Genomic DNA, 25,228 nt, shown 5'->3' with positions numbered 1-25,228 from the left:
AGTCTGATCCACACCACTGGCAACCATGGTATCCTATTTTCCCCAGTGTGAGCTTTGGATCCTTTTTCCACTCCATCACCAAGACCACCAGTTTCCAACTCCATAACATCACAGATCTCTGACCTTTTCTCAGCCCATTTGCTGCTGAAACAACCATCTATTTTGTTAACTCTAGAATCAGCTATTCCAGTTCTTTCCTGGAGAGCCTCCTATCTTCCATCCTCCATAAACTTGAGCTCATCCAAAACTCTGCTGCCTGTATCCTAACTCGCACCAATTCCCATTCATCCATCACCCTGTGCTCTGCTCACTACGTTGACTACCACTCCAGCAATACCTCGATTTTTTTTTTTTAAATTCTCATCCTGGTTTCAGATCTGTCCATAGCCTCACCCCTTATTATTTCTGTAACTTCTTTCAGCCCTACAACCCTCTGAGATCTCTGCGCTCCTCCAATTCTGGCCTCATGTGCATCCTCAGTTTTTAACACTCCAACATCAGCCGTGCCTTCAGCTGCCTGGGCCCTAAGCTCTGGAATTCCCTCCATAAATCTCTCTACCTCTCTTATCCTCTCCTCCTTTAAGACACTCCTTAAAATCTATCTCTTTGACAAGCTTTTGGTCACCTATTTCAATATCTGCTAATGTGACTCGATAACAAAGTTTCACTGATAATGCTCCTGTGAAATGACCTGGGACTCTTTACTATGTCATAAGCCATACGGCATGCTTACCTTCATCGGTCGGGGCATAGATTATAAAAATTGGCAAGTCATGCTGCAGCTGTACAGAACCTGAGTGAGGCCACACTTGGAATATTGCGTGCAATTCTGGTCGCCACACTACCAGAAGGATATGGAGACTTTGGAGAGGGTACAGAAGAGGTTTACCAGGATAAAAGCAAAGTACTGTGGATGTTGGAAATCTGAAATAAAAACAAGAAATGCTGGAAATACTCAGCAGGTCTGGCAGCATCTGTGGAAAGAGAAGCAGAGTTAACGTTTCGGGTCAGTGACCCGAAACGTTAACTCTGCTTCTCTTTCCACAGATGATGCCAGACCTGCTGAGGTTTACCAGGATGTTGCCTGGTCTGGAGGGTATTAGCTATGAGGAGAGGTTGGATAAACTTGGATTGTTTTTACTGGAACGACGGAGGTGGAGGGGTGACCTGATAGAGGTTTACAAAGTTATGAGTGGCATGGACAGAGTGGATAGTCAGAAGCTTTTTCCCAGGGTGGAAGAGTCAGTTACTAGGGGACTTGGTTTAAGGTGCGAGGGGCAAAGTTTAGAGGGGATGAGCGAGGCAAGCTTTTTACACAGAGGGTGGTGAGGGCCTGGAACTTGCTGCCGGGGGAGGTGGTGGAAGCAGATACGATAACGACGTTTAAGAGGCATCTTGACAAATACATGAATAGAATGGGAATAGAGGGATACGGACCCCGGAAGTGCAGAAGGTTTTAGTTAGACAGGCATCAAGATCGGCGCAGGCTTGGAGGGCCGAATGGCCTTTTCCTGTGCTGTACTGTTCTTCTTGTTCTTTATGTCAAAGGTGCTAGAGAAGTGCAAATGACTGTAGTAAACAATGAGAAGGATAGTAGCAGACTGCAGGAGGGCATAGACAAACTGGTGAAATGGGCAGATACATGGCAGGTGAAATTTAATGTAGAGAAATGTGAAGTGATACATTTTGGAAGGAGGAATGAGGATAATTAGTGTAAAGAAAATAGTGCAGTTTTAAAGGAACTGCAGAACAGAGGACCTGGGTGTGTCTGCACACAACTCTTTGACGGCAGAACAAGTTGTTAAGGCTGTTAAAAATGCAGATGGGATCCTTAGCTTTATAGAAAGAGGAGACAAGTACAAAAGCAAGGATGTTATGCTAAACATTTAGAAATCATTTGTTAGGTCACAGCTGGAGTATTGTGTTCAATATTGGGCACCAGGGGAGGATGTCAGGGTCTTGAAGAGGAAAGGAGATTTACCAGAATGGTACCATTGATGAGGGACTTCACTTATGTGGGAGAAACTGGAAAACTGCTCTTTAAAGCAGAGAAGGTTAAGGGAGATCGAATAGAGGTGTTCAAAATTAACTGGGGTTTTGATCGGGTAAATAAGGAGGAATTGGTTCCAGTAGCAGGAGAGTCAGTAACCAGAGGACACAGATATAAGGTAATTGGGAAAAGAACCAGAGGGAAGATGAGAATTGTTCTGATGCAGCGAGTTGTTGTGATCTGGAACACACTGCTTGAAAGAGTGGTGGAAGCAGTTTCAATTGTAACTTTAGAGAAGGAACTGGTGAAATATTTGAAAAGAAAATTTTGCATGGCTACTGGTAAAGAGCAGGAAATTGGAAAAATTGGATTGCTACACCAAAAACACAGGAACAATGGGCCAAATGGTTTCCTTCTTTGCTGTATGATTCCAGAAGAACGGGGCAAATTCCCTCACCGTCTCTAACACAGTGTTTAATGCTTATTCTGTTTCTGACCCTGTGTTTAATGCTTACTCTGTTTCTGACGCTGTGTTTAATGCTTACTCTGTTTCTGACGCTGTGTTTAATGCTTACTCTGTTTCTGACCCTGTGTTTTAATGCTTACTCTGTTTCTGACCCTGTGTTTTAATGCTTACTCTGTTTCTGACCCTGTGTATTAATGCTTACTCTGTTTCTGACCCTGTGTTTTAATGCTTACTCTGTTTCTGACCCTGTGTTTTAATGCTTACTCTGTTTCTGACCCTGTGCTTTAATGCTTACTCTGTTTCTGACCCTGTGTTTTAATGCTTACTCTGTTTCTGACACTGTGTTTTAATGCTTACTCTGTTTCTGACCCTGTTGTTTAATGCTTACTCTGTTTCTGACGCTGTTGTTTAATGGTTACTCTGTTTCTGACCCTGTGTTTTAATGCTTACTCTGTTTCTGACACTGTGTTTTAATGCTTACTCTGTTTCTGACCCTGTTGTTTAATGGTTACTCTGTTTCTGACCCTGTTGTTTAATGGTTACTCTGTTTCTGACCCTGTGTTTAATGGTTACTCTGTTTCTGACACTGTTGTTTAATGGTTACTCTGTTTCTGACACTGTTGTTTAATGGTTACTCTGTTTCTGACCCTGTTGTTTAATGGTTACTCTGTTTCTGACCCTGTGTTTAATGGTTACTCTGTTTCTGACCCTGTTGTTTAATGGTTACTCTGTTTCTGACCCTGTGTTTAATGGTTACTCTGTTTCTGACACTGTTGTTTAATAGTTACTCTGTTTCTGACACTGTTGTTTAATAGTTACTCTGTTTCTGACACTGTTGTTTAATGGTTACTCTGTTTCTGACCCTGTTGTTTAATGGTTACTCTGTTTCTGACGCTGTTGTTTAATGGTTACTCTGTTTCTGACGCTGTTGTTTAATGGTTACTCTGTTTCTGACCCTGTTGTTTAATGGTTACTCTGTTTCTGACACTGTTGTTTAATGGTTACTCTGTTTCTGACCCTGTGTTTAATGGTTACTCTGTTTCTGACACTGTTGTTTAATGGTTACTCTGTTTCTGACACTTTGTTTAATGGTTACTCTGTTTCTGACACTGTTGTTTAATGGTTACTCTGTTTCTGACACTGTTGTTTAATGGTTACTCTGTTTCTGACACTGTTGTTTAATGGTTTACTCTGTTTCTGACCCTGTTGTTTAATGGTTACTCTGTTTCTGACCCTGTGTTTAATGGTTACTCTGTTTCTGACACTGTTGTTTAATAGTTACTCTGTTTCTGACCCTGTTGTTTAATGGTTACTCTGTTTCTGACCCTGTGTTTAATGGTTACTCTGTTTCTGACACTGTTGTTTAATGGTTACTCTGTTTCTGACCCTGTGTTTAATGGTTACTCTGTTTCTGACCCTGTGTTTAATGGTTACTCTGTTTCTGACACTGTTGTTTAATGGTTACTCTGTTTCTGACACCGTTGTTTAATGGTTACACACTGTTGCAGGTCACCAAGAGAGATGAAGATTCCTCTCTGATGCAGCTGAAGGAGGAGTTCCGGACATATGAAGCACTGCGTCGGGAACACGACTCTCAGATTGTGCAAATTGCTATGGAAGCAGGCCTTCGCATTGCTCCCGACCAATGGTCCTCCCTCCTTTATGGAGACCTGTCACACAAGTCACACATGCAATCTATTATTGACAAGGTATGACACATTAAAGTAAAAGCAAAATACTGCGGATGCTGGAAATCTGAAACAAAAACAAGAAATGCTGGATTCACTCAGCAGGTCTGGCAGCATCTGTGGAAAGAGAAGCAGGGTTAACGTTTCGGGTCAGTGACCCTTCTTCGGAACTGACAAATATTAGAAATGACACATTAAAGCTTTTGCTTATCTGAGACATGGAGATAAATGCATGGCAATCTGCTGAGGCATCCTGCCTGTCTGGGGGTTATCCCATTAATATCTACATTACCCCATCTTACTGAAACATTCCAGAATATCTCCCATGCAGCCTTTGGAGTGTAGTGACTTCTGTTATGTAGGCAGGCGCAACAAACCATGTGCACAGCAAGATCCAACCAAAAGCAGTGTGATGAGTGAATGATTAATCTGTTTTTGGGTGTTGCTTGAGGCCAGAATGTTGGTCAGGACTTTAGAAGCTGCTCTTCAAAAACAGTGCCATGGGATCTTTAGCGTCCATTGAACAGGTAAACCTCATTATTTAGGTCTGACCCTTGCTTCACCAACAGAATACGCTCCAAATCCAGTTATGGTTAGATGCTTACGTTCCTTTTTAGTATTCTTACAGTTTAAAGACTAATGTGATCAAATACCCAACTACAGTTTCCATGTTGCTGGACCCAAGGGTGGAGGGTTCTTTGTGCAAGGCAGAGGTTCATTAGTGGAGATGTCAGGATGATGAATATTCAGGAGTTACCTTGTGGGATCAGGGAGAATTTACATAGAACTTTCATCTGGAGATTAAATGAGTTGACGAGAATCCATGTTAGGTTGGATTGTATTGATTAGCTGCTTTAATGGGATTGAGAACAGGACAGAAGGTCATCAGGGTGAGACGGTATGTATGTTTTGTATATGTAATCTACTTCAGTCCATGGCAATGCATGTGGGGTGGCATTGATCAGGATTGAATTATGTACATTAAGTTAAGCTTATGCTCAGTACCTTTGAGGCTCGTAGGTGTTTTCTCTCCTCAACTGTTATCTGTAGATGGTGCATGATGACGGAGACCTGGACGCATTCATTTCACAGAATAATACAGTGCAGAAGAGGCCCTTCGGCCCATTGAGTCTGCACCGATGCATTAAAGACACCTGACCTGTCTACCTAATCCCATTTGCCAGCACTTGGCCCATAACCTTGAATGTTATGACGTGCCAAGTGCTCATCCAGGTACTTTTTAAAGTATGTGAGGCAACCTGCCTCTACCACCCTCCCAGGCAGGGCATTCCAGACCATCACCACCCTCTGGGTAAAAAAGTTCTTCCTCAAATCCCCCTTAAACCTCCCACCCCTCACCTTAAACTTGTGACCCCTCGTAACTGACCCTTCAACTAAGGGGAACAGCTGCTCCCTATCCACCCTGTCCATGCCCCTCATAATCTTGTACACCTCGATCAGGTCACCCCTCAGTCTTCTCTGCTCCAGCGAAAACAACCCAAACCTATCCAACCTCTCTTCATAGCTTAAATGTTCCATCCCAGGCAACATCCTGGTGAATCGTCTCTGCACCCCCTCCAATGCAATCACATCCTTCCTATAATGTGGCGACCAGAATTGCACACAGTACTCCAGCTGTGACCTTATCAAAGTTCTATACAACTCCAACATGACCTCCCTGCTTTTGTAATCTATGCCTCGATTGATAAAGGCAAGTGTCCCATATGCCTTTTTCACCACCCTATTAACCTGCCCTTCTGCCTTCAGAGATCTATGGACAAACACGCCAAGGTCCCTTTGTTCCTTGGAACTTCCCAGTGTCAGGCCATTCATTGAATACTTCCGTGTCACATTACTCCTTCCAAGTGTATCACCTCACACTTTTCAGCGTTAAATTCCATCTCCCACTTTTCTGCCCATTTGACCATCCCGTCTATATCTTCCTGTAACCTAAGACATTCCACCTCACTGTTAACCACTCGGCCAATCTTTGTGTCATCCGCGAACTTACTGATCCGACCCCCCACATAGTCATCCATGTCATTTATATAAATGACAAACAATAGGGGACACTGGCTTCCAGTCATTAAAACAGCCATCTGTCATCACTCTGTCTCCGACAGCTAACCCAATTTTGAATCCACCTTATCAAGTTACCTTGTATCCCATGTGCATTTGCTTTCTTGATAAGTCTCCCATGTGGGACCTTGTCAAAGGCTTTGCTGAAATCCATGTAAACTACATCAACTGCACTACCCTCATCTACACACCTGGTCACATGAAAGACATAGGTCTAGCAGTCTCTTTCGATTCATTGTGCTTTGTTCTTATGATTTGCACTTACTGTTAGAGCCAGATTTCTCTGGGATTGTTTGACATTTTTTTCACTTGGATGTCTTGTGATGTTGGCTAGGTGATGTGGAGCTGTGGGGGCTTTCTGAAGATCAGTTATAATCACTTTCCTTCTGTGCCATTTCCTCTCAGTTGCAGACACCAGCCTCCTTTGCACAGAGTGTTCAGGAGCTCACAATCGCCCTGCAACGAACTGGAGACCCTGCCAATCTGAACCGGCTTCGGCCACACCTGGAGTTACTGGCCAACATCGACCCCAGTCCAGGTAACTGAAAACAGTTGCTAATTCGAATGTCCAAACATGCTCACGTCCAACACCATCCCAGAATTGATGCAAGCACAGTGCAGAGTCTCACAAAGCCATATCAACAACAGCTTGCATTTATATCGATCCTCTAATGTAGCAAAACTCCTCAAGGCACTTCACAAGAGCGTTAACAAACAACCTTTGACACTGAGCCACATAAAGAAATATTAGGGCAGGTGGAGTCACAGAGGTGACTTTTAAGGAGTGTCCTAAAAGAGGAAACAGAGGCAGAGAGATTTAGGGAGGGAATTCCGGAGCTTAAGGCCTAGGCATCTGAAGGCACGGCCACCAATGGTGGAGTGATGGAAATCAGAGATGCTTGAGGCAGAATTGGTGGAGCACTGAGATTGTGGAGCATTGTTTGACTGGGGGAGATTACAGAGATTGGGAGGGGCAAGGCCCATGGAGGGATTGAAAACGAGGCTGAGAACTTTAAAATCGAGGCATTACTAGCCCAGGAGCCAGTGTACGTCAGCGAGCACAGGGATGATGGATGGAACAGGACTTGGTGTGAAGTAGGATATGGGCAGCAGAGATGTCAAATGGTTTACTGGCCACTCTAAGGCAGATCATGTGAGCTTTGGCAGTTAAAGTTACCCAGTGTTGGATCTCGTTATAAAATCTTTAGCAGCTGCAGGTGCTTGAGATTTTACAATGAAACCTCAATTTCTCATGTAGGAAAGTCAGTCTACAAAGACATCATCCAAGTGATCACTCATATAATACTGACCCAGTGACCTCTTTGCTAACTAGTTCCTAAGAGCTGCCAGTGATCATCAACAGGCAGACTGTCTGACAGATGTGCCACGACTACCCTCAGAGCCCTTAAATAATAGGCATGTGGCTACTTTCCAAGATCAGTAGATGGGCTCCACTTGTAGACATGCCTTGACTGTGTCCTCCCTAAACATCTCCTTTAAGACCCTCCTCAAAACCTATCACTTGGACCAGTACTTTGGTCATCTGCCCTAAATGTCTCCTTTGGCTCAGTGTTAAATTTTGTTTGATCGTTTCTGTAAAGCACCTTGGGGCATTTTACTATGTGTAAAGGAGATATATAAATGCAAGTTGTTGTTGTTGAAAGCTTGCAAATTGGGTCGTGAACGGTTTGCCTGCTGGTACCACATTAATTCAGCCTCAGGTTTATGTGGCTGTGCTTGATCTTCATTCTCAATCCTACAACGGAGGAGCTAGCCACCACCAGCATGCCCAGGTTCAGGTAGGTCCAGATCTATATCCAGGCCTTGTCCCAGTATCCAGCTTAATCTGTGGAATTACTCACTGTAACTTACATGATCAAAGAGGGTCCCTGGCAAAGGGGAGGATTCCCCTGAGGTCAGGCTCCTGTCAGCATGAGGATTCCCCTGAGGTCAGTGTGAGGATTCCCTTGAGGTCAGGCTCCTGTCAGTATGAGGATTCCCCTGAGGTCAGTGTGAGGATTCCCTTGAGGTCAGGCTCCTGTCAGTATGAGGATTCCCCTGAGGTCAGTGTGAGGATTCCCTTGAGGTCAAGCTCCTGTCAGTATGAGGATTCCCCTGAGGTCAGTGTGAGGATTCCCTTGAGGTCAGGCTCCTGTCAGAATGAGGATTCCCCTGAGGTCAGTCAGATGATACCCCTGAGGTCTGGCTCCTGTCAGTATGAGGATTCCCCTGAGGTCAGTGTGAGGATTCCCTTGAGGTCAGGCTCCTGTCAGAATGAGGATTCCCCTGAGGTCAGTCAGATGATACCCCTGAGGTCTGGCTCCTGTCAGTATGAGGATTCCCCTGAGGTCAGTGTGAGGATTCCCTTGAGGTCAGGCTCCTGTCAGAATGAGGATTCCCCTGAGGTCAGTCAGATGATTCCCCTGAGGTCTGGCTCCTGTCAGTGTGAGGATTCCCTTGAGGTCAGGCTCCTGTCAGTATGAGGATTCCCCTGAGGTCAGTGTGAGGATTCCCTTGAGGTCAGGCTCCTGTCAGTATGAGGATTCCCCTGAGGTCAGTGTGAGGATTCCCTTGAGGTCAGGCTCCTGTCAGTATGAGGATTCCCCTGAGGTCAGTGTGAGGATTCCCTTGAGGTCAGGCTCCTGTCAGAATGAGGATTCCCCTGAGGTCAGTCAGATGATTCCCCTGAGGTCTGGCTCCTGTCAGTATGAGGATTCCCCTGAGGTCAGTGTGAGGATTCCCTTGAGGTCAGGCTCCTGTCAGAATGAGGATTCCCCTGAGGTCAGTCAGATGATTCCCCTGAGGTCTGGCTCCTGTCAGTATGAGGATTCCCCTGAGGTCAGTGTGAGGATTCCCTTGAGGTCAGGCTCCTGTCAGTATGAGGATTCCCCTGAGGTCAGTGTGAGGATTCCCTTGAGGTCAGGCTCCTGTCAGAATGAGGATTCCCCTGAGGTCAGTCAGATGATTCCCCTGAGGTCTGGCTCCTGTCAGTGTGAGGATTCCCTTGAGGTCAGGCTCCTGTCAGTATGAGGATTCCCCTGAGGTCAGTGTGAGGATTCCCTTGAGGTCAGGCTCCTGTCAGTATGAGGATTCCCCTGAGGTCAGTGTGAGGATTCCCTTGAGCTCAGGCTCCTGTCAGTATGAGGATTCCCCTGAGGTCAGTGTGAGGATTCCCTTGAGGTCAGGCTCCTGTCAGAATGAGGATTCCCCTGAGGTCAGTCAGATGATTCCCCTGAGGTCAGGCTCCTGTCAGTGTGTAGTCAGTCTGCTAGCTGTGCTTTGCTGTTTGAACTGTTTGTCTCTCCTTGTGTAACTGCCCTATTTGCTGTATCTTCCTGCAGATGCCCCTCCTCCAACATGGGAGCAGCTGGAGCTTGGCCTGGTGGCTGTAAAGACTGTAGTGCATGGGCTGGTGGATTTTATACAGAACCACAGCAAGAAAGGAACCGACCAGCAGCAGGTAAGGAAATGGTGACCAACGTTGAGTTAGCAGCTGGTGGAGCAGAGCATCAGATATTGTTTGTTTTTGGCTTCTGTTGGTCAGTACCTTTAATGATACCGTAGGCTCCTTGTCGGGCAAAGAATCCTTTCTAAACTTAGACTTCCGATTAAAGCAGAACTCTGCAAGGCCCCATTTTCTGGACTGAAATCATTCTTCCTATTATGTACAGTGTGATCCATGGCTCCAAATCAGAATATTGATCCTTCAAACGACATCACGTAAACATTATCTGGTCATTATCACATTGCTCTTGGTGGGAGCTTTCTGTGCACAAATTGGCTCTGGCATTTCCTACGTTGTAACAGCAACACACAGACTGTGATTTCTCATTCAGAACTCACCTGTGCACCATGCTTGCCTCATTTGCAACTTGCTTAGTATCTCCTCACAGTGACACAGTCGAGATGGGGTACTCACTGGAGTGAAATGGAAACTGCATCCCACTGCTCCCTGATGTAACGTTACGATGCACTGCATTTATGCAATGCCATCAAACACAGTTAGTTTTCCCATTTCAAACTTAAAGAAAATCCTACATTAGAAATAGGAGGAGTAGACCATTCAGTCTCTTGAGCCTGCTTTGCCTTTCAGTACAATCAGGGCTGATCTGTCTCAACTCCACTCTCCTGCCCACTTTCCATATCCCCTGATTCCAACAATCCGTTTATCTCAGCCTTAAATATACTTAGTGATGGAGCATCCACATGCCAAAGATTCACAACCCTCTGAGTGCAGAAATTTGTCCTCAACTCAGTCCTAAATGATCATCCCCTTATCCTGAGACTGTGCCCCTGTGTTCTAGATTCTCCAGCCATAGAGTATGGGCCCGTTTCTCCCAGCCTCTCATCATAGGACAGTCCTGTCATCCCAGGAATCAATCTTGTGAACCTTTGCTATACCGCCTCCAATGCATGTATATCCTTCCTTAGATATGGAGACCAAAACTGCGCACTGTACTCCAGGTGTGGTCTCACCAAATCCCTTTGCAATTGTACAATTGTCCTGATTCAAATGTGCAGTGATTGCTTTTCATTCATAATGCTGACATGTATAAAGAATGAACATTAATTTATAGAGCACCTTCCACATCCTCAAGACAGACCAAAGTGCTTCACAGCTAATCAAAGACTTTATGAAGTATAGTCACTGTTGTAATGTAGGGAATCGCAGAAGTCAAATCATGCACAAACAACAATGCAATAAATATTTTTGGTGCTGATGGTTGAGGGATAAATATTGGCCAAGCCATGGGGGAGAACTCACCTCCTTTTCTTTGAATAGTGCCCTGGGTTCTTCTACATTTACCTGAGAGGGTGGACGGGACCTCTGTTTAACATCTCATCCCGAAAGACGGCACCTCTGACACTGCAGCACTCCCTCAGTGCTGCACCGGAGCGACAGCCTGGATTATGTGCTCAAGTATCTCTCCTGCCACTAGTGGTGACTGCCCCCAAACATCCGTTGGGGGCCAGATCAGAGGATGGGACAGGCAGAAGCCCCAATCTGTTCTTGCAAATGCTAAACTGCCATTACTAGAATGGTTCCAGGGATGAGAGATTCCGATTTATGTAGACAGAATGGAGAAGCTGGGATTGTTCTGCTTACAGCAGAGAAGGCTAAGATTTAATAGAGGTGTTTAAAATCATGAATGGTTCAGATAGAGTAAAAAAAGAGAAACTGTTTCCATTGGCTGAGGGGTCAATAACCAGCGAGCACAGATTTAAGGTGATTGGCAAAAGAACCAGAGATGACATGAGGAAAACCTTTTTTATGCAACGAGTGGTCAGGATTTGGAATGCACTGCCTGATAGGGTGGTGGAAACAGATTCAATTTGTTTCAATGCGAGAAGTATAACAGGTAAGGCAGATGAACTTAGAGCTTGGATTAGTACTTGGAACTATGATGTTGTTGCTATTACAGAGACTTGGTTGAGAGAAGGACAGGATTGGCAGCTGAATGTTCCGGGATTTAGAAGCTTCAGGCAGGATAGAGGGGGATGTAAAAGGAGTGGGGGAATTGCATTACTGGTTAAGGAGAATATCACAGCTGTACTGCGGGAGGACACCTCGGAGGGGTCATGCAGCGAGGCAATATGGGTGGAGCTCAGGAATAGGAAGGGTGCAGTCACGATGGAGGTTTACTACAGGCCTCCCAACAGCCAGCGGGAGGTCGAGGAGCAGATATGTAGACAGATTTTGGAAAGATGTAAAGGTAACAGGGTTGTAGTGGTGGGTGATTTTAACTTTCCCTATATTGACTGGGACTCACTTAGTGCTAGGGGCTTGGATGGGGCAGAATTTGTAAGGAGCATCCAGGAGAGCTTCTTGCAACAATATGTAGATAGTCCATCTAGGGAAGGGGCCGTACTGGACCTGGTATTGGGGAATGAGCCCGGCCAAGTGGTCGAAGTCTCAGTAGGGAAGCATTTCGGGAACAGTGGCCATAATTCCTTAAATTTTAAGGTACTTGTGGATAAGGATAAGAGTAGTCCTCGGGTGAAGGTGCTAAATTGGGGGAAGGCTAATTATAACAATATTAGGCAGGAACTGAAGAATTTAGATTGGGGGCGGCTGTTTGAGGGTAAATCAACATCTGACATGTGGGAGCCTTTCAAACGTCAGTTGATTAGAATCCAGGACCAGCATGTTCCTGTGAGGAAGAAGGATAAGTTTGGCAAGCTTCGGGAACCTTGGATGACGAGGGATATTGTGAGCCTAGTCAAAAAGAAAAAGGAAGCATTCATAAGGGCTAGAAGGCTGGGAACAGACGAAGCCCTTGAGGAATATAAAAAAGAAAGTAGGAAGGAACTTAAGCAAGGAGTCAGGAGGGCTAAAAGGGGTCATGAAATGTCATTGGCAAACAGGATTAAGGAGAATCCCAAAGGTTTTTTATATGTATATAAAGAGCAAGAGGGTTACCAGGGAAAGGGTTGGCCCACTCAACGACAGAGAAGGGAATCTATGTGTGGAGCTAGAGGAAATGGGCGAGGTACTAAATGAGTACTTTGCATCACTATTCACCAAAGAGAAGGATGATGAGTCCAGGGAAGGGAGTGTAGATAGTCTGGGTCATGTTGTTATCAAAAAGGAGGAGGTATTGGGCATCTTGCAAAGCATTAAAGTAGATAAGTCCCTAGGGCCTGATGGGATCTACCCCAGAATACTGAGGGAGGCAAGGGAAGAAATTGCTGGGGCCTTAACAGAAATCTTTGCATCCTCATTGGCTACAGGTGAGGTCCCAGAGGACTGGAGAATAGCCAATGTTGTTCCTTTGTTTAAGAAGGGTAGCAAGGATAATCCAGGAAATTATAGGCCGGTGAGCCTTACGGCAGTGGTAGGGAAATTATTAGAGAGGATTCTTCGGGACAGGATTTACTCCCATTTGGAAACAAATGAACTTATTAGCGATAGGCAGCATAGTTTTGTGAAGGGGAGGTCGTGTCTCACTAACTTGATTGAGTTTTTTGAGGCAGTGACGAAGATGATTGATGAAGGAAGGGCAGTGGGTGTTGTCTATATGGACTTCAGTAAAGCCTTTGACAAGGTCCCTCATGGCAGACTGGTGCAAAAGGTGAAGTCACACGGGATCAGAGGTGAGCTGGCAAGATGGATACAGAACTGGCTCGGTCATCGAAGACAGAGGGTAGCAGTGGAAGGGTGCTTTTCTGAATGGAGGGATGTGACTAGTGGTGTTCCGCAGGGATCAGTGCTGGGACCTTTGCTGTTTGTATTATATATAAATGATTTGGAGGAAAATGTAGCTGGTCTGATTAGTAAGTTTGCGGACGACACTTGGAATATCGCGTACAATTCTGGTCGCCACACTACCAGAAGACGTGGAGGCTTTGGAGAGGGTACAGAAGAGATTTACCAGGATGTTGCCTGGTCTGGAGGGTATTAGCTATGAGGAGAGGTTGGATAAACTTGGATTGTTTTCACTGGAATGACGGAGGTGGAGGGGCGACATGATAGAGGTTTACAAAGTTATGAGTGGCATGGACAGAGTGGATAGTCAGAAGCTTTTTCCCAGGGTGAAAGAGTCAGTTACTAGGGGACATAGGTTTAAGGTGCGAGGGGCAAAGTTTAGAGGGGGTGTGCGAGGCAAGCTTTTTACACAGAGGGTGGTGAGTGCCTGGAACTTGCTGCCGGGGGAGGTGGTGGAAGCAGGTACGATAGCGACGTTTAAGAGGCATCTTGACAAATACATGAATAGAGGGATACGGTCCCTGGAAGTGCAGAAGGTTTTAGTTTAGACAGGCATCAAGATCGGCGCAGGCCTGGAGGGCCGAATGGCCTGTTCCTGTGCTGTACTGTTCTTTGTTCTTAGTCGTCTTCAAAAGGGAGTTGGATAAATAGAACCATAGAAAACATACAGCACAGAAAGAGGCCATTCAGTCCATTGTGTCTGCACCAGCCGAATTAAGTCCGCCCAGACTAGTCCCACGTTCCAGCACCTGGTCCGTAGCCTTACCGGTTACATCACTTCAGGTGCATGTCCAGGTACCTTTCAAAAGAATTGAGGGTCTCTGCCTCCACCACTGATCCTGGCAGTGAATTCCGGACACCCACCACCCTCTGGGTGAAAAAGTTTCTCCTCATGTCCCCTCTAATCCTTCTACCAGTCACCTTAAATCTGTGTCCCCTGGTAACTGGCCTCCCCGCCAGGGGAATCGGGTCCTTCCTGTCTATCTAGGCGCCTCATAATTTTGTACACCTCAATTAAGTCACCCCTCAGCCTCCTCTGTTCTGAGGAAAACAACCCGAGCCTATCCAATCTTTCCTCATAGCTGCAACTTTCAAGCCCTGGCAACATTCTTGTAAATCTCCTCTGTACTCTCTCCACAGCAATTATGTCCTTTCTGTAATGTGGTGACCAGAACTGTACGCAATACTCTGGCTGTGGCCTAACCAGTGTTTAATACAGTTCCAGCATTACATCCCTGCTTTTGTATTCTATACCTCGGCCAATAAAGGAAAGAATTCCATATGCCTTCTTCATCACTCTATCGACCTGTCCTGCTACCTTCAGGGATCTGTGGACACGCACTCCAAGGTCTCTCACTTCTTTTACCCCTCTCAATATTGTGTATCCCCTCACTTTGTTTGTCCTCCCCAAATGCATTACCTCACACTTCTCCGGATTGAATTCCATTTGCCACTTTTTCGCCCACTCAACCAAACCATTGATATCATTCTGGAGTCTATAGCTATCCTCTTCACTATTAACGACATGAACTTTTGTGTCATCGGCAAATTTCCCAATCATGCCTCCCACATTTACGTCCAAATCCTTAATATATAAACCACAAACAGCAAGGGACCCAACAGTGAGCCCTGTGGAACGCACTGGAAACAGCTTTCCATTTGCAAAGATATCCATCGACTACTACCCTTTGTTTCCTGTCCCTGAGCCAATTCTGGATCCAATCTGCCACCTTCCCCTGTATCCCTTGGGCTTTAATTTTACTGACCAGTCTGCCATGCGGGACCTTGTCAAATGCCTTATTAAAATCCATGTAAACCACATCCACTGCACTTCGAGGAGAAAAAAATGCAAGTTTATGGGGAAAGAGCGGGGGAAGGGAATGAACTGGATTGCTTTTTGAAAGAGCCATCGCAGACTTGATGGACCAAATGGTGGCCTCTTGTGCTGTATTATTCTATGATCCTAAGTGGGACTTGAACCGACTCAGGGGCGAAAGTGTTACAACTGAACCACAGCTGATGTCACATTGGCATTCAGTTCCAGAGGCACCAACCACACTCAAGTACCACATCCAATTCGCATTTCCTCGGGCCAGTCACAGTACCAGAGGCAACAGGACATTGCTCGTATGTGAGGCTCAGTGCCATATCAAACTGTGTAGTTAACCAGAGAGCCACTGAGGGGGACACTGCAGCTTTGATTTTCAACACCTGGTTCTCCAGCTCCAGCTGGAAATGAGCCAGGGAAGGGTGACCCGCAGTCTCTATTACTCTGTATCAAGTCCTTTCTCTTTCTCTTTTTGCAATGTAGTCAGCACAGAGCAGCAAGTACAAAACGAGTATGTGCCGGGACCTGAGGCAGCGGGGGGGCTGTCCTCGAGGAGCCAGCTGCACCTTCGCCCATTCTCAGGACGAACTTGAAAAGTAAGTGACTTCTCAGTTTCTGCCTTGCACCTGCCGCAGTGATGGGGACAGGGTGCTCACTGTGACAGTGCAGCATTGCCACTTCACCACCAATGTTTGACTCTATCCCATAGTCCCCACACATTCCCAAAGTTCCAACATCCTAAGCAGAAACTCCACAAGGTGCCTGCCCCTTTAAGTGCAGGTTGTGTTACCCTTCGCTGTAAATATCCAGAAATCATCACTCCTCCCATTTCCCCTCTTCTCAGTCACATCACTCCCCATTTCATTCCCCCCTCGTCCGTCACATCACTCCCCCCATGTCATTCTCCTCTCGTCCGTCGCGTCGCTCCCCCATTTCCCCTCTCCTCAGTCACATCACTCCCCCATTTCATTCCCCTCTCGTCCGTCACATCACTCCCCCATTTCATTCCCCCCTCGTCCGTCACATCACTCCCCCCATGTCATTCTCCTCTCGTCCGTCGCGTCACTCCCCCATTTCATTCCCCTCTCGTCCGTCGCGTCACTCCCCCATTTCATTCCCCTCTCGTACGTCGCGTCACTCCCCCATTTCATTCCCCCTCGCCCATCGCATCACTCCCCCCATTTCATTCCCCTCTCGCCCATCGCATCACTCCCCCCATTTCATTCCCCTCTCGTCCATCGCATCACTGCCCCCATTTCATTCCCCCTCATGTCCGTCATATCACTCTTTTCTCCACCCCCCCTCCCCCCAAATTCATAATTTCATTCCTCAGTTGGTGTCCGGTTACATCGATCACTAAAATGTCTAAAATCACTAAAATAAACAGAATATCAGGAGGTAGAAGTCATGATTTATCTATACAAAGCCCTGATTGAACCACACCTGGTTATTGTGAGCAGTTATGCACACTGCACCTTGGGATGGATATATTGGCCATGGAGGGAGTGTAATGTATCAGCGTGATTCCTGTGCTCCAAGAGTTAAATTGCAAGAAGGGATTACACAAACTAACCATGACTTTATTCCCTGAAATTTAGACGGTTAAGTGATTTGATCGAAGTTTTGAAGAGATATTAAGGGGAACAAATAAAGTAGATAAAAGTTAGTATAAATAAAGTAGATATAAAGTAGAAACTATATCTGTTGGATATAGTCTAAGATTAGGGGGCGTAGTCTAAAAATTAGAGCCAGAACTTTCAGGAAACACCTGTATACAGAAAGAGTGGAAGAAGTTAAAAACTTTATCCGCAAAAGGCAATTAATGCGAGAAAAAATTTTATATTTTACATCTGCGGTTGATAGATTTTTGTGAATCAAATGTATTTAAGATATGGGAAAAAGTCGGGTATTTGGAGTTAGGTGGCAGATCAACCATGATCTCATTGAATGGCAGAACAGGCTCAAAGGGCTAAATGGCCTCCTCCTGCTCCTCTTCTTAAAATTAGAACTAGGCCATTCAGGAGTGAAATCAGAAAGCAAGTTTTCACAGAAACAATAGTGGCAATCTGGAACACTCTCCCCGAAAGGCTGTGGATGCTGGGGCTCAATTGAAACGTTCAAGAATGAGATTTTTGTTAGCTAAGGGGCCTCGAGGGATATGGAGGAAAGGCAGGTAAATGGAGTTGAGGTGTAGATCAGCCATGATCTAATAGAATGGTGGAGCAGAGTCAAGAGGCTGAACGACCTACAACGGTTCCGATGGAAGATGCAAAACTCACATCCGGCACTGGGGTTGAAGCACATGAATGCAAGAGTGCAGAGGGAGCTTTACTCCGTATCTACCCCATACTGTACCTGCCCTGGGAGTATTTGATGGGACAAGGTAGAAGGAGCTTTACTCTGTAATACCCCATACTGTACCTGCCCTGGGAGTATTTGATGGGAAAATGTAGAAGGAGCTTTACTCTGTATCTACCCCATACTGTACCTGCCCTGGGAGTATTTGATGGGACAGTGTAGAAGGAGCTTTACTCTGTATCTACCCCATATTGTACCTGCCCTGGGAGTATTTGATGGGACAGTGTAGAAGGAGCTTTGCTCTGTATCTAACCCATATTGTACCTGCACTGAGAGTGTTTGATGGAGCGGTGTAGAGGCAGTAACTACAAGTTGACATACAGCAAGCGATACCTATTTTCCATATTCCCACGTTCTTTCTGGTGGGATGTGGGTGACTTTAGCTAGCATTCCCAGTTACACTGAGAGCTTAGGAAGGAAAATGTAAGCCTGCAGTCCCTCTCCTGATCATGACCCGGTGATCCCTGCCAGATTGTGTTTGGCTAAACACAGGCAGATACAGAGAGTTAGGTTGACTGAGGGTGGGTGCAGGGAGTCAGGTTGGCTGAGGGCGGGTACAGAGATACTGGTTGGCTGAGGGCGGGTACAGAGATACTGGTTGGCTGAGGGCGGGTACAGAGATATTGGTTGACTGAGGGCAGATACAGAGATATTGGTTGACTGAGGGCGCGGAACGAAGAGTTAGGTTGACTGAGGGCAGGTACAGGGAGTTAGGTTGACTGAGGGCACGGAACGAAGAGTTAGGTTGACTGAGGGCAGGTACAGGTATATTGTTTGGCTGAGGGCGAGTTCAGGGATATTGGTTGGCTAAGGGCAGGTACAGGGAGTTAGGTTGACTGAGGGCAGATACAGAGATATTGTTTGGCTGAGGGCAGATACAGAGATATTGGTTGACTGAGGGCAGATACAGAGATATTGGTTGACTGAGGGCAGGTACAGAGATATTGGTTGTTTGAGGGCAGGTACAGGGATATTGTTTGGCTGAGGGCGGGTACAGGGATATTGTTTGACTGAGGGCAGGTACAGGGATATTGTTTGACTGAGGGCAGGTACAGGGATATTGGTTGACTGAGGGCAGGTACAGAGATATTGTTTGACTGAGGGCGCGGAACGAAGAGTTAGGTTGACTGAGGGCAGGGACAGGTATATTGTTTGGCTGAGGGCGAGTACAGGGATGTTGGTTGGCTAAGGGCAGGTACAGGGAGTTAGGTTGACTGAGGGCGGGTACAGGGATATTGGTTGTTTGAGGGCAGGTACAGAGATATTGTTTGACTGAGGGCAGGTACAGGGATATTGGTTGTTTGAGGGCAGGTACAGGGATATTGGTTGGCTGAGGGCAGGTACAGGGAGTTAGGTTGACTGAGGGCGGGTACAGGGATATTGGGTGTTTGAGGGCAGGTACAGGGATATTGTTTGACTGAGGGCAGGTACAGGGATATTGGTTGACTGAGGGCGGGTACAGGGATATTGGTTGGCTGAGGGCAGGTACAGGGAGTTAGGTTGACTGAGGGCGGGTACAGGGATATTGGTTGTTTGAGGGCAGGTACAGGGATATTGGTTGACTGAGGGCGGGTACAGAGATATTGTTTGACTGAGGGCAGGTACAGGGATATTGGTTGACTGAGGGCGGGTACAGGGATATTGTTTGGCTGAGGGCAGGTACAGAGATATTGTTTGACTGAGGGCAGATACAGAGATATTGTTTGACTGAGGGCAGGTACAGAAATATTGTTTGACTGAGGGCAGGTACAGAGATATTGTTTGACTGAGGGCAGGTACAGGGATATTGGTTGACTGAGGGCGGGTACAGGGATATTGTTTGGCTGAGGGCAGGTACAGGGAGTTAGGTTGACTGAGGGCGGGTACAGGGATATTGGTTGTTTGAGGGCAGGTACAGGGATATTGGTTGACTGAGGGCAGGTACAGGGATATTGGTTGGCTGAGGGCAGGTACAGAGATATTGTTTGGCTGAGGGCAGGTACAGAGATATTGTTTGACTGAGGGCAGGTACAGAGATATTGTTTGACTGAGGGCAGGTACAGAGATATTGTTTGACTGAGGGCAGGTACAGAAATATTGTTTGACTGAGGGCAGGTACAGAGATATTGGTTGACTGAGGGCAGGTACAGAGATATTGGTTGACTGAGGGCAGGTACAGGGATATTGGTTGACTGAGGGCAGGTACAAAGATATTGGTTGACTGAGGGCAGGTACAGAGATATTGGTTGACTGAGGGCAGGTACAGGGATATTGGTTGACTGAGGGCAGGTACAGGGATATTGGTTGACTGAGGGCAGGTACAGAGATATTGGTTGACTGAGGGCAGGTACAGGGATATTGGTTGACTGAGGGCAGGTACAAAGATATTGTTTGACTGAGGGCGGGTACAGAGATATTGTTTGACTGAGGGCAGGTACAGAGATATTGTTTGACTGAGGGCAGGTACAGGGATATTGGTTGACTGAGGGCAGGTACAGAGATATTGTTTGACTGAGGGCAGGTACAGAGATATTGGTTTACTGAGGGCAGGTACAGGGATATTGGTTGACTGAGGGCATGTACAGAGATATTGTTTGACTGAGGGCGGGTACAGAGATATTGTTTGACTGAGGGCAGGTACAGAGATATTGGTTGACTGAGGGCAGGTACAGGGATATTGGTTGACTGAGGGCAGGTACAGGGATATTGTTTGGCTGAGGGCAGGTACAGGGATATTGGTTTACTGAGGGCAGGTACAGGGATATTGGTTGACTGAGGGCAGGTACAGAGATATTGTTTGACTGAGGGCAGGTACAGAGATATTGTTTGACTGAGGGCAGGTACAGAGATATTGTTTGACTGAGGGCAGGTACAGAGATATTGTTTGACTGAGGGCAGGTACAGAGATATTGTTTGACTGAGGGCAGGTACAGGGATATTGTTTGACTGAGGGCAGGTACAGAGATATTGTTTGACTGAGGGCAGGTACAGGGATATTGGTTTACTGAGGGCAGGTACAGAGATATTGTTTGACTGAGGGCAGGTACAGGGATATTGTTTGACTGAGGGCAGGTACAGGGATATTGGTTGTTTGAGGGCAGGTACAGAGATATTGGTTGACTGAGGGCGGGTACAGGGATATTGGTTGACTGAGGGCGGGTACAGGGATATTGGTTGACTGAGGGCGGGTACAGGGATATTGGTTGACTGAGGGCGGGTACAGGGATATTGGTTGACTGAGGGCGGGTACAGGGATATTGGTTGACTGAGGGCAGGTACAGAGATATTGTTTGACTGAGGGCAGGTACAGAGATATTGTTTGGCTGAGGGCAGGTACAGAGATATTGTTTGACTGAGGGCAGGTACAGGGATATTGTTTGGCTGAGGGCAGGTACAGGGATATTGTTTGACTGAGGGCGGGTACAGGGATATTGTTTGACTGAGGGCGGGTACAGAGATATTGGTTGACTGAGGGCAGGTACAGAGATATTGTTTGACTGAGGGCGGGTACAGAGATATTGTTTGACTGAGGGCGGGTACAGGGATATTGGTTGACTGAGGGCAGGTACAGAGATATTGTTTGACTGAGGGCGGGTACAGGGATATTGGTTGACTGAGGGCAGGTACAGAGATATTGTTTGACTGAGGGCGGGTACAGGGATATTGTTTGACTGAGGGCGGGTACAGGGATATTGGTTGACTGAGGGCAGGTACAGAGATATTGTTTGACTGAGGGCGGGTACAGGGATATTGTTTGACTGAGGGCAGGTACAGAGATATTGTTTGACTGAGGGCAGGTACAGGGATATTGTTTGACTGAGGGCAGGTACAGAGATATTGTTTGACTGAGGGCAGGTACAGAGATATTGTTTGACTGAGGGCGGGTACAGGGATATTGTTTGACTGAGGGCAGGTACAGAGATATTGTTTGACTGAGGGCGGGTACAGGGATATTGGTTGACTGAGGGCGGGTACAGAGATATTGTTTGACTGAGGGCGGGTACAGGGATATTGGTTGACTGAGGGCGGGTACAGGGATATTGGTTGACTGAGGGCAGGTACAGGGATATTGGTTGACTGAGGGCAGGTACAGAGATATTGTTTGACTGAGGGCGGGTACAGAGATATTGTTTGACTGAGGGCAGGTACAGGGATATTGGTTGACTGAGGGCAGGTACAGAGATATTGTTTGACTGAGGGCAGGTACAGGGATATTGGTTGACTGAGGGCAGGTACAGAGATATTGGTTTACTGAGGGCAGGTACAGAGATATTGGTTTACTGAGGGCAGGTACAGGGATATTGGTTGACTGAGGGCAGGTACAGAGATATTGTTTGACTGAGGGCAGGTACAGAGATATTGTTTGACTGAGGGCAGGTACAGAGATATTGTTTGACTGAGGGCAGGTACAGAGATATTGTTTGACTGAGGGCAGGTAGAGAGATATTGTTTGACTGAGGGCAGGTACAGAGATATTGTTTGACTGAGGGCAGGTACAGAGATATTGTTTGGCTGAGGGCAGGTACAGAGATATTGTTTGACTGAGGGCAGGTACAGAGATATTGTTTGACTGAGGGCAGGTACAGGGATATTGTTTGACTGAGGGCAGGTACAGAGATATTGTTTGACTGAGGGCAGGTACAGGGATATTGTTTGACTGAGGGCAGGTACAGAGATATTGTTTGACTGAGGGCAGGTACAGAGATATTGTTTGACTGAGGGCAGGTACAGAGATATTGTTTGACTGAGGGCAGGTACAGAGATATTGTTTGACTGAGGGCAGGTACAGAGATATTGTTTGACTGAGGGCAGGTACAGGGATATTGTTTGACTGAGGGCAGGTACAGAGATATTGTTTGACTGAGGGCAGGTACAGGGATATTGTTTGACTGAGGGCAGGTACAGAGATATTGTTTGACTGAGGGCAGGTACAGGGATATTGGTTTACTGAGGGCAGGTACAGAGATATTGTTTGACTGAGGGCAGGTACAGGGATATTGTTTGACTGAGGGCAGGTACAGAGATATTGTTTGGCTGAGGGCAGGTACAGGGATATTGTTTGACTGAGGGTGGGTACAGAGATATTGGTTGACTGAGGGCAGGTACAGAGATATTGTTTGACTGAGGGCGGGTACAGGGATATTGGTTGACTGAGGGCGGGGACAGGGATATTGGTTGTTTGAGGGCAGGTACAGGGATATTGTTTGACTGAGGGCGGGTACAGGGATATTGGTTGTTTGAGGGCAGGTACAGGGATATTGTTTGACTGAGGGCGGGTACAGGGATATTGGTTGACTGAGGGCGGGTACAGGGATATTGGTTGTTTGAGGGCAGGTACAGAGATATTGTTTGACTGAGGGCAGGTACAGGGATATTGTTTGACTGAGGGCAGGTACAGGGATATTGTTTGACTGAGGGCAGGTACAGAGATATTGTTTGACTGAGGGTAGGTACAGGGATATTGGTTTACTGAGGGCAGGTACAGGGATATTGGTTTACTGAGGGCAGGTACAGAGATATTGTTTGACTGAGGGCAGGTACAGAGATATTGTTTGACTGAGGGCAGGTACAGGGATATTGGTTTACTGAGGGCAGGTACAGGGATATTGGTTTACTGAGGGCAGGTACAGAGATATTGTTTGACTGAGGGCAGGTACAGGGATATTGTTTGACTGAGGGCAGGTACAGGGATATTGTTTGACTGAGGGTAGGTACAGGGATATTGGTTTACTGAGGGCAGGTACAGGGATATTGGTTTACTGAGGGCAGGTACAGAGATATTGTTTGACTGAGGGCAGGTACAGGGATATTGTTTGACTGAGGGCAGGTACAGAGATATTGTTTGACTGAGGGCAGGTACAGGGATATTGGTTTACTGAGGGCAGGTACAGGGATATTGGTTTACTGAGGGCAGGTACAGAGATATTGTTTGACTGAGGGCAGGTACAGGGATATTGGTTGACTGAGGGCAGGTACAGAGATATTGTTTGACTGAGGGCAGGTACAGAGATATTGTTTGACTGAGGGCGGGTACAGGGATATTCGTTGACTGAGGGCGGGTACAGAGATATTGTTTGACTGAGGGCGGGTACAGGGATATTGTTTGACTGAGGGCGGGTACAGGGATATTGGTTGACTGAGGGCAGGTACAGGGATATTGGTTGACTGAGGGCAGGTACAGAGATATTGTTTGACTGAGGGCGGGTACAGAGATATTGTTTGACTGAGGGCAGGTACAGGGATATTGGTTGACTGAGGGCAGGTACAGAGATATTGTTTGACTGAGGGCAGGTACAGGGATATTGGTTGACTGAGGGCAGGTACAGAGATATTGGTTTACTGAGGGCAGGTACAGAGATATTGGTTTACTGAGGGCAGGTACAGAGATATTGGTTTACTGAGGGCAGGTACAGGGATATTGGTTGACTGAGGGCAGGTACAGAGATATTGTTTGACTGAGGGCAGGTACAGAGATATTGTTTGACTGAGGGCAGGTACAGAGATATTGTTTGACTGAGGGCAGGTACAGAGATATTGTTTGACTGAGGGCAGGTAGAGAGATATTGTTTGACTGAGGGCAGGTACAGAGATATTGTTTGACTGAGGGCAGGTACAGAGATATTGTTTGGCTGAGGGCAGGTACAGAGATATTGTTTGACTGAGGGCAGGTACAGAGATATTGTTTGACTGAGGGCAGGTACAGGGATATTGTTTGACTGAGGGCAGGTACAGAGATATTGTTTGACTGAGGGCAGGTACAGAGATATTGTTTGACTGAGGGCAGGTACAGAGATATTGTTTGACTGAGGGCAGGTACAGAGATATTGTTTGACTGAGGGCAGGTACAGAGATATTGTTTGACTGAGGGCCGGTACAGGGATATTGTTTGACTGAGGGCAGGTACAGAGATATTGTTTGACTGAGGGCAGGTACAGGGATATTGTTTGACTGAGGGCAGGTACAGAGATATTGTTTGACTGAGGGCAGGTACAGGGATATTGTTTGACTGAGGGCAGGTACAGAGATATTGTTTGACTGAGGGCAGGTACAGGGATATTGGTTTACTGAGGGCAGGTACAGAGATATTGGTTGACTGAGGGCAGGTACAGGGATATTGTTTGGCTGAGGGCAGGTACAGGGATATTGTTTGACTGAGGGCGGGTACAGAGATATTGGTTGACTGAGGGCAGGTACAGAGATATTGTTTGACTGAGGGCGGGTACAGGGATATTGGTTGACTGAGGGCGGGTACAGGGATATTGGTTGTTTGAGGGCAGGTACAGGGATATTGTTTGACTGAGGGCGGGTACAGGGATATTGGTTGACTGAGGGCGGGTACAGGGATATTGGTTGTTTGAGGGCAGGTACAGAGATATTGTTTGACTGAGGGCAGGTACAGGGATATTGGTTTACTGAGGGCAGGTACAGGGATATTGTTTGACTGAGGGCAGGTACAGAGATATTGTTTGACTGAGGGCAGGTACAGGGATATTGGTTTACTGAGGGCAGGTACAGGGATATTGGTTTACTGAGGGCAGGTACAGAGATATTGTTTGACTGAGGGCAGGTACAGAGATATTGTTTGACTGAGGGCAGGTACAGGGATATTGGTTTACTGAGGGCAGGTACAGGG

The 25,228-nt window shown here is 46.6% G+C and overlaps 1 protein-coding gene across 8 annotated transcripts in view; it reads left to right on the top strand.

Moving 5' to 3' along the window:
- Positions 1-25,228, top strand: part of LOC137366689 (roquin-1-like) — a 132,863-nt gene that overhangs the window by 88,606 nt on the left and 19,029 nt on the right. For all 8 annotated transcript variants that reach the window (XM_068028363.1, XM_068028368.1, XM_068028367.1 and 5 more), the window contains 4 exons: positions 3,965-4,165; positions 6,629-6,761; positions 9,565-9,683; positions 15,742-15,854. In XM_068028363.1, the coding sequence (XP_067884464.1) occupies positions 3,965-4,165; positions 6,629-6,761; positions 9,565-9,683; positions 15,742-15,854 (566 nt within the window). The remainder of the gene's footprint in view (positions 1-3,964; positions 4,166-6,628; positions 6,762-9,564; positions 9,684-15,741; positions 15,855-25,228) is intronic.

Source organism: Heterodontus francisci, unplaced genomic scaffold (genome assembly GCF_036365525.1).
Source record: "Heterodontus francisci isolate sHetFra1 unplaced genomic scaffold, sHetFra1.hap1 HAP1_SCAFFOLD_1127, whole genome shotgun sequence".
Taxonomy (NCBI): domain Eukaryota; kingdom Metazoa; phylum Chordata; class Chondrichthyes; order Heterodontiformes; family Heterodontidae; genus Heterodontus; species Heterodontus francisci.
Note: the sequence above shows the minus strand (reverse complement) of the source record. Positions and strands in the feature narration are given on the sequence as shown.